At 39.4% G+C, this 14,267-nt stretch overlaps 1 protein-coding gene and 1 non-coding gene across 2 annotated transcripts in view; one reads left to right on the forward strand and one right to left on the reverse strand.

The window, feature by feature from the left end:
* The window catches only part of prdm9 (PR domain containing 9), a 4,416-nt gene extending 1,592 nt beyond the window's left edge, over positions 1-2,824 (reverse strand). The window contains exons 1-6 of the mRNA XM_059531603.1: positions 2,650-2,824; positions 2,155-2,265; positions 1,606-1,877; positions 1,441-1,508; positions 1,170-1,360; positions 2-412 (exon numbers count right to left, since the gene is read on the reverse strand). Coding sequence (XP_059387586.1) covers positions 2-412; positions 1,170-1,360; positions 1,441-1,508; positions 1,606-1,877; positions 2,155-2,265; positions 2,650-2,665 — 1,069 coding nt within the window. The 5' untranslated portion in view covers positions 2,666-2,824. The remainder of the gene's footprint in view (position 1; positions 413-1,169; positions 1,361-1,440; positions 1,509-1,605; positions 1,878-2,154; positions 2,266-2,649) is intronic.
* Positions 2,825-13,840: 11,016 nt separating this feature from the next.
* Positions 13,841-13,922, forward strand: trnal-uaa (transfer RNA leucine (anticodon UAA)). The gene has a single exon. It is a non-coding gene; the product is annotated as a tRNA-Leu (tRNA).
* Positions 13,923-14,267: the final 345 nt, after the last annotated feature.

Consider the following 14,267-nt stretch of genomic DNA (forward strand, 5'->3'; position numbering starts at 1 on the left):
TGTCTCTTCAGATGACAAGATCTCAAAAAGTTACGGCCACACTCACCACATTTATTCATTTCATCCGAGACCTCAGCAACACAGTTTGCCTGGTCACTTAAACAATTACTGCATGTATCAGACAAATCAGTGCAGTCTGACTTTTCTGACTGCTGGATGGGTTGTCCATTTGGGGTTGAAATTTGATCCTGACAGCTTTCTATTGTTGGCTGCATATAGGTTGGAGGAGCTGCATCAGAAGCCAGATGGCCCTGGTCTATGTCTACAGACTCTAGTGGCTGTGTCTGCATAAAGTGTGCATACTCATCGGGGTGTGAGCGCTTCACATGAACACGCAGATAAACAACTGTTGGGAAGGAGTAATGACAATAAGGACATAGACAGTCCTGAGTTGCCAGCTCTTCAGTTGGACCTGAAAAAAAAAATAATAATAATTACCGGAAAGCCACTTTGCCATGACAGGTATCAACAGAAAATGCATAGCATTCTCTGTATCTAGCTATCCCTACAAAGTAATACTCAATGCCTTATAACTTTAAGTTATATAGCTGAAATGTTTATGGCAGGTTAACTTCAAATATGTTTTGTATACAAACAATGCTTCCTAAAGAAGATTCATGCCGTTGATTTAAATGGTCTTAACTGTATATTTAAAAAAAAAAAAATGTAAAAATGTCTCTATAATTTACCAATTTTAATGGTTTAATAAAACAACAACTGTTTTTATGTCTTCAATAATGTTTGCACAATCCAGGCAATGATTGGATTTTTAGATTTTTTTATATACAATTATATTAAGTAACCACTCTAAATAATTCAGCATGTTAATGATGGATATGCCATGAAAAATTAAAAACTGCCGCTATACAGCAGTGCAAGAATAACTGTGGTAAGTAATGTTAGTCACCCTTATGTCAATCCAAACCTGTATGCGTTTCCTTCTTCTGTGAAACAAAATACGACATTTTGAAGAATGTTGGCGAATGGGGAAAAAAATGCAAAGGGTGAAGCAACTGGATTACATGAGGAATTATTAAATAACATCTGGATTAACTACACATTGTGACATTACAGAAGCATTTATTCAGAACAAGCAGCATGACGTTTAACAAAAAACTTCTATGGAACAAAGATGTCGCAGAGCAGGTAAAAATCCAAGATGTAGTTACCTAGATAAATGCTTTTCTTATCCCAGATCTTATCCCAGATGATGCCAAGTCCTTGAGCATATTCTTCAGCATACCAAACTCTAAATTCCTGCCCTGGGTTTATAGGGCGACAACAACGGAACAGAATACGTCCATTTTGCTGAAATGCAACAAGATTCTGCTCCATCTCACTCCTTGAGCACACCACAAACCTAAATCAAGACACATTGAGAAAACGATCAAATAACTGGCTAAATTAAAAAGCACAACAAAAGCGAATAGAAGTGCTTACTTCATCCAGTTAGAGTGAGTGTCTCGCTCTGCATCTATGTAAGTATACTGATTATTGCCTTTGTAAATCTAGAGAGAAAATGACAATATTTGTCTAGCCAAATGCTTATATTTAAATTACAATAATAACTTTAACAAATAATAAAACAGTAAGATTGACACTCACTACCCAAGAGAAGGGACTATCCATTGCCTTTTCCTCGGAAGTCAACTCTCCATCAAAAGGTCCAAAATGCATCCCCAATGGAACAGTCTGACCATTGTTGAAAACCCCAAGCCCTGCATTAGAGATGCTTGATCGACCTATAACCAAGCCTTGCGGCAGTGTCAGCAGAGCTCTCTGAGGAATGCCCATAGCTGCTGGTGAGTCACATGTGAATAATGGTGGACCATGAACCTCACACTGGTCAATGAAGTGCTGGTGACACATCTCACAATCTGCCAAAAAAGCAAAGAGTAAGACAAGGAAAGGGTATTGCAGACACATGTACCCGGGCACCGCAGCATAAATGGCTGCCCGCTGCTCCGGTTGTGTGTGTGTTCATTGCTGTGTTTGTGCAATTTGGATGGCTAAAATGCACAAATTCTGAGTATGGGTCACCATACTTGGCAGTATGTCAGGACACTTTCACTTTCATAAAGTGTATAAGGTACACATGAAAGAGAGAAAGGAAGGGGATTTAAATTAAAATAGCATATTTAAGTTTATACTTACAGAAATGTTGGTCATTAAACATGCTATCCTCCTCTTCCTCCATCACAACAGAAGGACAAATAGTAACAGAGCCTTGTATCTCTAAATTCTGCTCATCGCTTGGTGGCAAATCTGTCAGAAGCAGTTGAAAAGAGCAAAAATGTTACGGTGTAGGAAAAAGAAAACAACAAAATTCAGTAAAACAATGCAGAATAACATAATGCAAAAATGTTACGTACATAATAGTGAAGTAAATGTACATTTGCTGTCGTGACACATTCTGGTAATTTTGTGTTAAATATCAAAACAGCAGTTTACCAATGGCAAAAATTCACGAAAATTATAATCATTCGTAATTCTAAACAGACATATAAAACCGTTTAGACAAACCAACAAGAGACTTACATTATAACTGTAACTTGTATGTCGATTTGAGAAATCTGAAGCTAGCATGGTAACGTTAGGTCTGTAAATAGTTTGGCTAATTACAGCGCTTTAGTATACAAAAATACTCACCCGGACTGTCCGACATTATTTCACCAATTGCAGTAAATCGCACTTTTTGCTTGTTAGCACTGTATTAGGACACTAAGGTTAGACACAATCTTGTTGGGCATTTAAGCTTACTAGCTGGGTAGCAAACAAGAGCCTAACTCAGCGCTTTGCGAAACAGGAAGTTGTAATACGTTGGCGTCTGTCTGTGACGCCATCATTAACCTTGTTTTTCTCAGAGCTGTAGAGAAAACGTCTCTGGTATTTCGTCAGCAACGGTGCGTGTGCACTGAAAGTAGAGAACTTTTTTTTATTGTTTTTGACTGGCTCAGTTCCGTTAAAAACGCTATAGCTGATCAGCGTATTTAATGGTTATTCGAACGGCCAGGGGCGTAGCCATCTTTTCAGAAGTGAGGGGGACAGAAATTAAATTTCTTTAATCTATATAGCCTACCAGTCAACAGTTTTAGAACAGTAAGATTTTTAATGTTTTGAAAGAAGTCTCTTCTGCTCACCAAGCCTGCATTTATTTGATCCAGAATACAGCAAAAGCAGTAATATTGTGAAATATTTTTACTATTTAAAATAACTGTTTTCTATTTGAATATATTTTAAAATGTAATTTATTCCTGTGATCAAATCTGAATTTTCAGCATCATTACTCCAGTCTTCAGTGTCTCATCCTTTAGAAATCATTCTAATATGCTGATTTGATGATTATCATTATTTAAAACATATGAGTAAATTTTTTCTGTATACTTTGATGAATAGAAGGATCCAAAGATCAGCATTTATGTGAAACAAAAAGCTTTCGCAACATTATACCCTATACCATTTAAAATAAAAAAAATTTGGAAAACAAATTATGGAAATTAATACTTTTATTTAGCAAGGATTCTTTAAATTGATCAAAAGTAATGAAAAAGACATCATTTTACAAAAGATTTCTATTTCATATAAATGCTGTTCTCCTGACCTTTCTATTCTGAAAAAAAATCTACTCCGCTGTTTTTTTTGTTCTTTGTTTTTTTGAGCAGCAAATCAGAATATCATAATTATTGCTGGAGGATCATGTGAATGGAGTAATGATGCTAAAAATTCAGCTTTGAAATCTCAATAAATTACATTTTGAAACATATTCAAATAGAAATCAGTTATTGTTTTGCTGTACTTTGGATCAAATAAATGCAGGCTTGGTGAACAGAAGAGACTTCTTTAAAAAACATTAACAAGCTTACTGTTTAAAAACTTTTGATTGGTAGTGTATAGGCAACTTATAATTTTCTCTAATTTCAGGCTTTTAATTGGCTTAGAGATCTATAACTGCTGGACAATAAAAAACATAATGATTTGTTTATATACACTACAAACACTTTTTTTTAAACACATAATAAGGCAGAATAGTTTTTATACTGTAATAGCACTGCATTGTTCATATACTTTATTTATCACCTGCTGGAGATGACTTGAAAATCCATATTGTCGCAATCCTATGTTTAATGTGTTCGTGTTTCCAAAAGTGTCTGTTTTTCTGCGAAACAACTGTTTTCACAAAGCATCCCCCGCGTAATCTACGCCCCTGCGAACGGCCTATATACACGATTTAAGTTGGAGTAGGGCTGTGAATCTTTGACAAGGCAGCGATTCGATTCGATTACGATTCATAGGTTTTCGATTCGATTCAATAACGATTTTTGCAAATTTAGGACGATTCAATTAGATTCGATTCACAATTAAATTCGATTCGATTCGATTATAACGATTCGATTCTGCATTCTTTAAGTGCATTCACGGGATTATTTAAATGCTTCTACTAAATTATTTAAATGCTTAGTCAGGGGGCAAATTACAGTAGCATTTATGGTTAGAGAACCATAGGTTAGGAAAAAAAAAACCTTTTGTCCATTGTTAAATGCTAGTTTAATGATGCGACATGGCATACGTAAAAATGTATGTAAGCCAAGTTTTTAAAAAAGAGCTTAAAGAGTATTATGTATAAGTTAACATTTAGTCACACCAGGGGCGTAGCCATAATTTCAGAAGTGACAGAAATGTCAAATACAATCATTTTATGTATGTAGCCTATATAATAATAATAATAATAATAATTATAATTATTATAATTATTATTTTTTTTTTTACAAGAAATTATCTTCTTTTTTAATTACTTTTAATTAGCTGTAATAAATCAAATACACTGCTGGACAATAATCAATCATTTGTAATATATATATTTTTCCTAATGGCAATTTTATGATTGTTTTATATACTAGGCTACATTTAATTAGCAATTATTTAAATTTTCTGCACAGAATAAGGTAGAAAATATACTTTATAGTTTCTGTACTGTAATAAATGTCAATTAGCACTGCATCATTCATAAATTGTTTGTGTTTTTTTTTTAGTTTCATCAGTTCATTCCGCTTTTATTCAGTTTAGCTGCAGATATAGCCTGGCACGTCTATGAGAGCGAGATCGCTTCTCTTTCAGTGTGAAAATGTCTTCATCTCTATTTAACTTTTCCTCTCCATCAGCGAATGATTCTGAGAGAAAATGCGCCAGATGTCTGTTTGCTAATGAAACAAACGCTACTTTCATGCATATTATCAGATAAATCTCGCGCTCTTATTTCAAGGTCGTTGTTAATGCTGTGGTTAATTTTAACAGTTTCCTTCGTATATTCGGTTCATCCGCATTGTTTAAAAACATTTATCATTCAATGGATCTGTGCGTATGATTTAGACACTTATATTTCTGCTCCGTCCATGCAATAAATACAGCTGTCGATGGCTCCGGTAACTCCATCGGTAAGATGCAGAGAGCCATTGACAAACTACAGAAAAGTAAAACTACTTCACGTTAGCATTACTGGACACGAGTCCTATAGATCACACGTCAGCTGCGTCAGAGACGAACGGAGTGCGAGCGCAATCCCGTGACAGTCTCGGTAAACAGTGGAGCGCGTGGAGGACAGAAAAGAGGCACGATTCAAGGTCTCCATTAATTCGTGCGTGTAGTAATTTAATGTGTATACATTTCGAAAGCATTGAATCGCTATAGAAATCAAGATTCATTCGATTCTTAGCATTTTGAATCGATTACTGTCCAAGATCGGTGATTCACGATTCAAAAATCATGTTTCAAGATCGATGCATATGAATCGACAGGGTTTGTAATCGATGCATCGAGAAAACGAGTGAATCGTTACACCCCTACTATTTCTCTCAAATATTGTTCACAAATCCGTCTAAATCTGTTTTAGTGAGCACTTCTCCTTTGCTGAAATAATCCATTCACCTTCACCTCACCTCACGCTGATTAGAAAGAATAATTATTGCAAAGGTGTGCCTTAGGCTGGCCACAATAAAAGGCCACTCTAAAATGTACAGTTTAAATGTACTGGGGGTGGAGGGCAGGGGCCGGGTGGGGTGACCACCATTTGCCTCACGCAGTGCAACATATCTACTTTGCTGATCGGGTTGTTGAATGTGGCCTGTGGAATGTTGGTCCACCTCTCTTCAATGGCTGTGTGAAGTTGCTGAATATTGGCAGGAACTGGAACATGCTGTTGTATTATATGCCGATCCAGAGCATCCCAAACATGCTCAATAGGTGACATGTCCATTGAGTATTCTGGCCATGCAAGAATTGGGATGTTTTCAGCTTCGAGGAATTGTGTACAGATCCTTGCAACACTGGGACGTGCATTTTCATGCTGCAACATGAGGTGATGGTCATGGATGAATGGCACAACAATGGGCCACAGGATCTCGTCACGGTATCTCTGTGCATTCAAAATGTTGTGTATATACAAATACAAGACAAACTAAAATATGTTGTCAAATTTACTTTTTCAAAGAAAATTATGTTTTTTAAGAATTAAAAAAATAATATAATTTTGAAATTTGACAATTAACACATTGCATGCTTGGGCATAGTTTAAAACAATGTGGGCAATAGATGAAGAAACAGACATTCAGAAAAACACAGAGACCTCAACACAGCTCATCACACAAGGAAAATAGACGAGCCAAAATGCCTTACATTTCTTGAAGCAATTTCTGAATGTTTCAATTGAATCTCATTATTCACCTGTTTCCCGGTTTCTCATTAAAATTCATGAAAAAGTTAATTACATTACCAATGTTATAGAAAAGTATAGTTTATTAATACCAGGGCACTTTGTGACGCAGTGTTACAAGGTTCCCCGTCTGCATAACTGGAATTTAAACTGGTTAGTGTCTTCTGCTACTTAGTGAAGCATCTAAAATCTAAACTGATAACAGATTGTAGGTTCAAATAATAGAAGATTTGTCTAATTTTTAATTAATACTAAACACTGAGACGTAAAATTAACTTCAGCCAGAAACCTTCTCTCAGAAATCTGTTCCAACAACCAACAGAGCATAAATTCCAGTTTACTGTCTACTGACTATATTGTAACGCAATAGTTAGTATTTAAAAGTTGCAAAATAAGTTTGCTCGATAAAATACTGTTCAAATGTTTGGTGTCAACAAATTAATACTTTTATTCGGAAAGGATACATTAAAAGAAACACTCCACTATTTTTGAAAATAGGCAAATTTTCCAAGTTCCCTAGAGTCAAACAGTTGAGTTTCACCATTTTCTAATCAATCCAGTCAATCTCCGTGTCTGACGGTAGCACTTTTAGCTTTGCTTAGCATAGATAATTGAATCTGATTAGACCACTAGCACCTCGCTAAAATTTTTTAAAAGTTTCAATATTTTTCCTATTTAAGAATCTTCTGCAGTTACATTATGTACTAAGACCGATAAAAAAATTAAAAGTTGCAATTTTCTAGGCCAATATGACTGGGAACTATATTCTCATTCTGGCGTAATAATCAAGGAACTTTGCTGTGGTACAGAAACATAGGACTGCGAACCCCTGTAAGAAGTCTGCCTGCTCACCCAAACCCAGCTGCTTTAGCTTTCCTTGCTTTTTAGCAAAGTCAGTGTAGAAGCCTGTCCCAGCCTCTGCTCTTTTCTATCCTGTTGAAGCCTTAATGAATGGAAACAGCCAATGTTACTCACTGAGAATTGTGGGTGAAAAAATGTGGAAAAAATTATTTTGAGTATAATGGCTTATACACAGATGGCTGCAATTAAGATACCCATGCAAGAAGCAAGCTGGGTAGCAATAGTCTGTCAAAGGTGGGGAAGAAGGTAAGAAGAGAGAAAGAAGAAATGAAGAAAAGAAAGGGAAATTTGACATTCAAATACCGATCTTCCTTAGCATGCGCGCAGTAATACATCTTCCGTTTTTTTCATGCGGGAAATTCGTGCATTTCTATTACACTGTTTCCTATTGCAGGCGCTCACCAAGCGAATCCAGCTAAAGACAGCTGTAATATTGTTAATTACTTTAAATAAATGTTTCAATGTTAATTAAATGTATATATGTTCTTTGTTTGATATTCTTTGCAAGAAAATTTAAGTACACCAATGGAAATGTGTTTTGTTATTATTAGTTATTTTGTTGTATTCATATTTATTCTGATTAAGCATGTTATTATTTATAGTTTTATTTATATTAAATCTGATTAAGCATTTTTTTTAGGTTAAATTCATTCAAGACACTTTCAAATCTGTCATTTCTAATGAAAAGATGCAAAATAGTTATTAATATGCTGAATATGTGATGAATGACAAAGTGCAAATTATCTTTTTATAGACATACGTTCTACTGTTGCAGTGTACTGATGAAATGTTTATTAGACACTGCTGTGCTGGGCTGGTCTTCAACCTGAGAAGTTCTCCTGGACATACGAAGATTTGGCTTTGCTGCAGCAATGTAAGAGACAGTAAATCTTGATTTGGTAAACTAAAAATGTGAGAAGACAGACTGTGTTATAATAGCAAGCATAACTATTTATATTAATATTCATAGCTGTCAACATTGAACATTGAGAATATGGGGATTTCCCGGAATCCATTACCAAAATTAGGGATTTTTTTTTCTACACGATTCTTACCCACAAACTTTTAAAAAAGCACTAATCATTAACTGACAGTCTAAAGAGTTAATAACTACACAATATATATTACAGAATGACACACCAATGGATATGTTATACTTATATGTTGTACTTATTTATGAACAAGGTAATATTAATAATAATTTAATAATAATTATAATTTCGTGCTGCGAAACGTTGTTTTCCCCTCCATGACCAACACTGAAATTACAACAACAAATTTTGCAGTAGGCATCATTTGGACCTACATGGCTGCTTGTTAGGTAGTGCAAGGTGGTCTCCCATTTACTCAAATATCGGCATAATGTCCTCGGTTTTGGTTGGTGATTAATTCGGTGATTTTGGCCGTCGGCGTCCTGATTCATCATCGAACATCACACTCATCTTCTCAAGAAGGGTGCTTCTCAATATCCCTCCTCGTCTCCTCACTCCTCTGTCCTCCATCCTATGACCCGGAAACCGATCGATCACAGCCATCTTGAAGGACATCTAATTTCTCTTATGGCCTAGTTTCTTTTACTGTCTATGCTAGTTGCATATATCCGCCATCTTGGATTTCCTGGATTTGGATTTGTCTTCATAAGTATCCATTTCTCATTTGTGCACATACATCAGTTTGTTTCATCATTATTTTCACGATTTTATTATTTTACACAGTTAAGTAATACATGACAAATTTTAATATCGGTTTTATCTGATAATTAATACAAAAGAGTGAAAATATACATGCTCTGCGCATAGACAGATAATGATTTATGCTGCAGATCTTTCACAAAATAAACATTGATAAAAACACACATGAATGCAAACAGCAATCTTTTAATTAATGCAAACCTACTATAATTACATTACGTTTAATTGTACAGTTACAGTTATAAAATGTTATCAAATAAAGTTAATAAAACATGCTTTTATCAGAAATCTCTGTGCATCTTGTTTGCCAGTCAGAAACGTTAATCGTACAAAACAGTCAGAACAAAATCAGCTCTTCGAAAATGAAAAGTATTGCATATTTGAGTGGTTTGTGTTTGAAAGAAGAAATCCTTGCGGACTGATTAACCTGACGCTGACGCTGATCCGCATAATCAACAGAAGAATAAAGCATTCTCCGGGTTGTATCTTGATGAATTTCCACACAGAGGTACGCAAAAATGTAAGGAGGATGTTTCCCCGTGTCTTTGATATACCACTATCCGCTGTTAAATTTGAAAATAATTAATTATATACATCTAGCCAAGTTTCGTATGTAACGTTTCCCTTACAGTAAATGCGAGTGTCGCAAAACCGGAAGTAGGTATGCACACACTTGCATCGCTCACCGGCGCCATCTTGTGCACCGAGCCCATTGCACCACGAAGAGGCGAGGATCGAGGAGGGAGGAGGCTTCATGAGGAGCGATGAGCGAGGATACACAGGTGTATCCTATTAGTGATGTCCGATTCGCGAACGAATCGTTCAATTTAACTGGTTCTTCATAGTGACCTGGTTGAACTAGTTCACCAAATCGAACTGAATCGTTTGAAATGGTTCGCGTCTCCAATAAGCATTAATCCACAAATGATTTAAACTGTTAACTTTTTTAACGTGACTGACTCTCCCTCTGAGTTAGAATAAACCAATATCTCTGAGTAATTCATTTACTCAAACAGCACACTGACTGAACCTGTGAAGACCAAACTGAAGATGAAGAGCAGAGCCAGATGACGAACGAACACGCCCACTGTGGAGCAGTTCTCGTTCTCGAGTCAAGAACCGGTTGCATCGGTTTTCGGATCACCAGTACACTGAACCGAAAACTGTTTCTTTCGGATGTCGATTTGAGAACCGATGAACTGATGATACTGCGCATGCGTGTAATTTTTCAAGTATTTTGTTAAACATCGGAAAGTGTAATAAAATAACTATATTTTATTTATCTTTTTTTTTAAGATGAAGGTTTCTAATCTGTATATTGTAGATTATGTATAGGCCAAAGGGGTTTTCAGGGAAGTTGGACAATAATTAAGACTCTAAAGACTATGTTTAATAGGAATAAGGGATGATTTATGAAATATCTGTACTGTATTAATAGTTAATGATGACTGTAATAATCAAAACTCCATAATCATTGGGAAGAAGGAGGCGGGAACCGGCGGACAATCAAAATGAAACTTTAATAATCAAAATAAACACAAAACCCCCCTCGCGGACGACTGATGCGCACAAATAAAAACCAAACCATAAAATAAAGCTCAGGCCTGGTCCTCTCTCGTCCTTCACTGTCGTCGCTCCTGTTTTATATCCTTCCATCTCCTCCGTGGGACTCAAGACCGGTGGGTCGAACAGGTGTCGTTCATTTCCCAATCACTCCACCGGCCTCACTCTTTCCATGTCCCTCGGCCCCGCCCCACTCGTCACATACCCCCATCGCCCCTCGCAGGCCGGGGGGTACTCCCGAGACTGCGCTCTACTCCCCGGGAGGGACCGCTCACGGGGACCTGCGGGAACCTGGGGGTAGGACAGACGAGGCTAGAGAAAAGGAGATGGAAGGAGGAGCGACAGAGGGGAGAGAGGGGAGAGAGGAAAAAAAAAAATTTTCGGTTCCCAGACGCACTGCTGCTCGGCCCTCCACCAGCTGGGTGATCTCCTCCGCGGTGCTTGGCGGGGGCACTGGACGGCCCTCGGCGGACGGCACGACACTCCTCCGCCGCCCGGTGGACGGCTCATCCGGTTTTGGGCAGCCGGCATGAGTCCCCCGTTCCGGCGGATGGCAGCAGGCTCCGGCCCCCTGGCGAACGGCGCCGACTCCTCCGCTCCCCCACGGACGGCAGCCGCCCCTCCACATCACGGGTGGCCGGCAGCGAGCTCGCCCGTCCCCGGCAACTCACTCCAGCCCACGCGTCCATGGCGGCACACTTCCTCGCCTGCTCGATGGCCCCGCTGATTCAACACAGCGGCGAGGGATCTTCAGCAGCGCGTCCCTCCTTCTCCCGGGTTTCGGCACCACTGTAATAATCAAAACTCCATAATCATCGGGAAGAAGGAGGCGGGAACCGGCGGACAATCAAAATGAAACTTTAATAATCAAAATAAACATAAAACAGCGCATCAGCCCCTCGCGGACGACTGATGCGCACAAATAAAAACCAAAACATAAAATAAAGCTCAGGCCTGGTCCTCTCTCGTCCTTCAATTTCATCGCTCCTGTTTTATATCCTTCCATCTCCTCCGTGGGACTCAAGACCGGTGGGTCGAACAGGTGTCGTTCATTTCCCAATCACTCCACCGGCCTCGCTCGTTCCCACGTCCCTCGGCCCCGCCCCACTCGTCACATTGACATATTCGCAAACTGAGTTTATAGTAAACAGAACATGAACATGAGTAGTCCAACTGATGATACTGAACTGCAGCATGTGCCGGTTAGAGCGGTTCTCATTCTCGAGTCAAGAACCGGTTGATCAGTGAATCAGTACACTGAACCGTGTATGTGTGTGTGTGTGTGTGTGTGTGTGTGTACACGCTTTGGATGGGTTAAGAACCTGATCTGATTCGAGAACTGAGGAGCTGATGATACTGCGAATGTGTGAAGCAGACTGACTCACGGTGCGTCTGAACCCAAGTGGTTCTTTTGGTGATTGATTCTGAACTGATTCTGTGCAAATATTATGAGCACAGGTAAACCAAGGGCTTGAATGAAAGGCAATCTGGCGAAACGTAAGTTAATTTAATAACAAATACATCGCAATGGATTATGTATAGTAAGTGGATCATGTTTTCTGCGCTGATGACACCTAATTTATTTACTTTTCTTCAAGACTTAAATCCTCGACCTCAAATTAGTTTTTTTCAACCGGTTTATTGAATCGAACCCTCCGAAAGAACCGGTTCGCAGAAAAGAATTGAACTTCCCATCACTATATCCTATGCGGAAGTCTTTTGTCGACTTAATGTGACGCACGTATAAATTCTCCTCCTCCTTCACATCTGTTGTAATAATTTTTATTTATATTTTACCTTTTCACTTCAAAGAAACCATGCACACAGCCAGGCAGCAGCCAGGCCCTCCAGGGACATGCGAGTCAAACAAGACACCTCGTCCTCTCCCACAGCCGTTCGCCTGTTTGCTAAGGCAGGCTGACTCAGTCCTGCTCCTGGGGCACTGCCCTTCATCTGTGGTTTACTGACTACTTGAGGTTTCGTTGCTGATGATTTGAGTCAATCCTGTGCTGATCTGTTCTTCCAAACTCATCTCAGACTTGTTGTGACAGCGACACAGCCGCAAGCCATAACCTGCAGGGGATCAGGTTTGTTTTACGCAAACAGGATCAGACTGTAGCTTTTCAGCAAAGTCAGCATCGGACGACCTTTCCACTGGTCGAGTGATCTGTAGAATGTGGTCTCATGGGGTAGCGTGGCCGAGCGGTCTAAGGCTCTGGATTAAGGCTCAAGTCTCTTCGTGGGGTGTGGGTTCAAATCCCACCGCTGCCAGGACAGCCATTTGGAAGACAGCTGTGCAAAGTGATGCTGCGTGAACATCTAAACTGGGCTGTTTTTGCTTTCTTTGCTTTTTAGCCAAGTAAGCGCTGGAAGCCTGTCCCAGCCTCTGCTCCTTTCTAACAGAGGCACCCTGTTGAAGCAGTTACTTCAAAACAGGAGGAAGAACTTGAATATAATAATAGTGAAAAGAAATAAATATCCTAAAGAATGGTAACAGCCAATGTCACTCATTATAAGTTTTAGGTGAAAAAATGCTTGGAGCATATCGGCTAATGCACAGCTGTATGCCGTTTTCAGGACAGCCCTAAAGGCATTTATTAGCGCATTCAGGTGTGTTTGATCAGAGAAGGACATGCACTCCGCAGAAGGGGAGCCACCAGGAGTAGTACTGCATTCCCCTGCAAGAAGGAGGCCTCTACCTTGGAGAATTTCAAGGCGTTATCTTGTGGCAAAGCACGACAAGGAAAAAGTTGGTGGAAGGTTGTCTGGGGAAAAGGGCATTATGTGGTAGCGTGGCCGAGAGGTTCTTTCTTTTTTCCCCCAATCTCTTCAGGGGCATGTGTTCGAATCCCACCGCTCTCAGGGGCTCCTTTTCAATAGACACTTTTTGCTGCCATGGTCAAATAAAGAGCTTTCTTGGCCGCATTGGACGTGTTTAGCCAAGAAGGTTCACCCTGGCCATTGTCTCTATTTCTGGCTGGTGGAAGTACCAAACAGGAATGTAAAGTATTCCATGCTGGGTAGCGTGGCCGAGTGGTCTAAGGCGCTGGATTTAAGCTCCAGTCTCTCTGGGGGCGTGGGTTCGAATCCCACCGCTGCCAGCTGTGCCTTTTAATTAAGGCCAGGAGGCCCTGTGTGTACTCGATAATGGTCTGAAAATATTGTGGGAGAGCACACTTTCCCTGGCAGCAGCCAGGCCCTCCAGGGACATGCGAGTCAAACAAGACACCTCGTCCTCTCCCACAGCCGATCGCCTGTTTGCTCAGGCAGGCTGACTCAGTCCTGCTCCTGTGGCACTGCCCTTCATCTGTGGTTTACTGACTACTTGAGGTTTCATTGCTGATGATTTGAGTCAATCCTGTGCTGATCTGTTCTTCCAAACTCATCTCAGACTTGTTGTGACAGCGACACAGCCGCAAACCCTAACCTGCAGGGGATCAGGTTTG

Source organism: Carassius carassius, chromosome 40 (assembly GCF_963082965.1).
Source record: "Carassius carassius chromosome 40, fCarCar2.1, whole genome shotgun sequence".
NCBI lineage: Eukaryota > Metazoa > Chordata > Actinopteri > Cypriniformes > Cyprinidae > Carassius > Carassius carassius.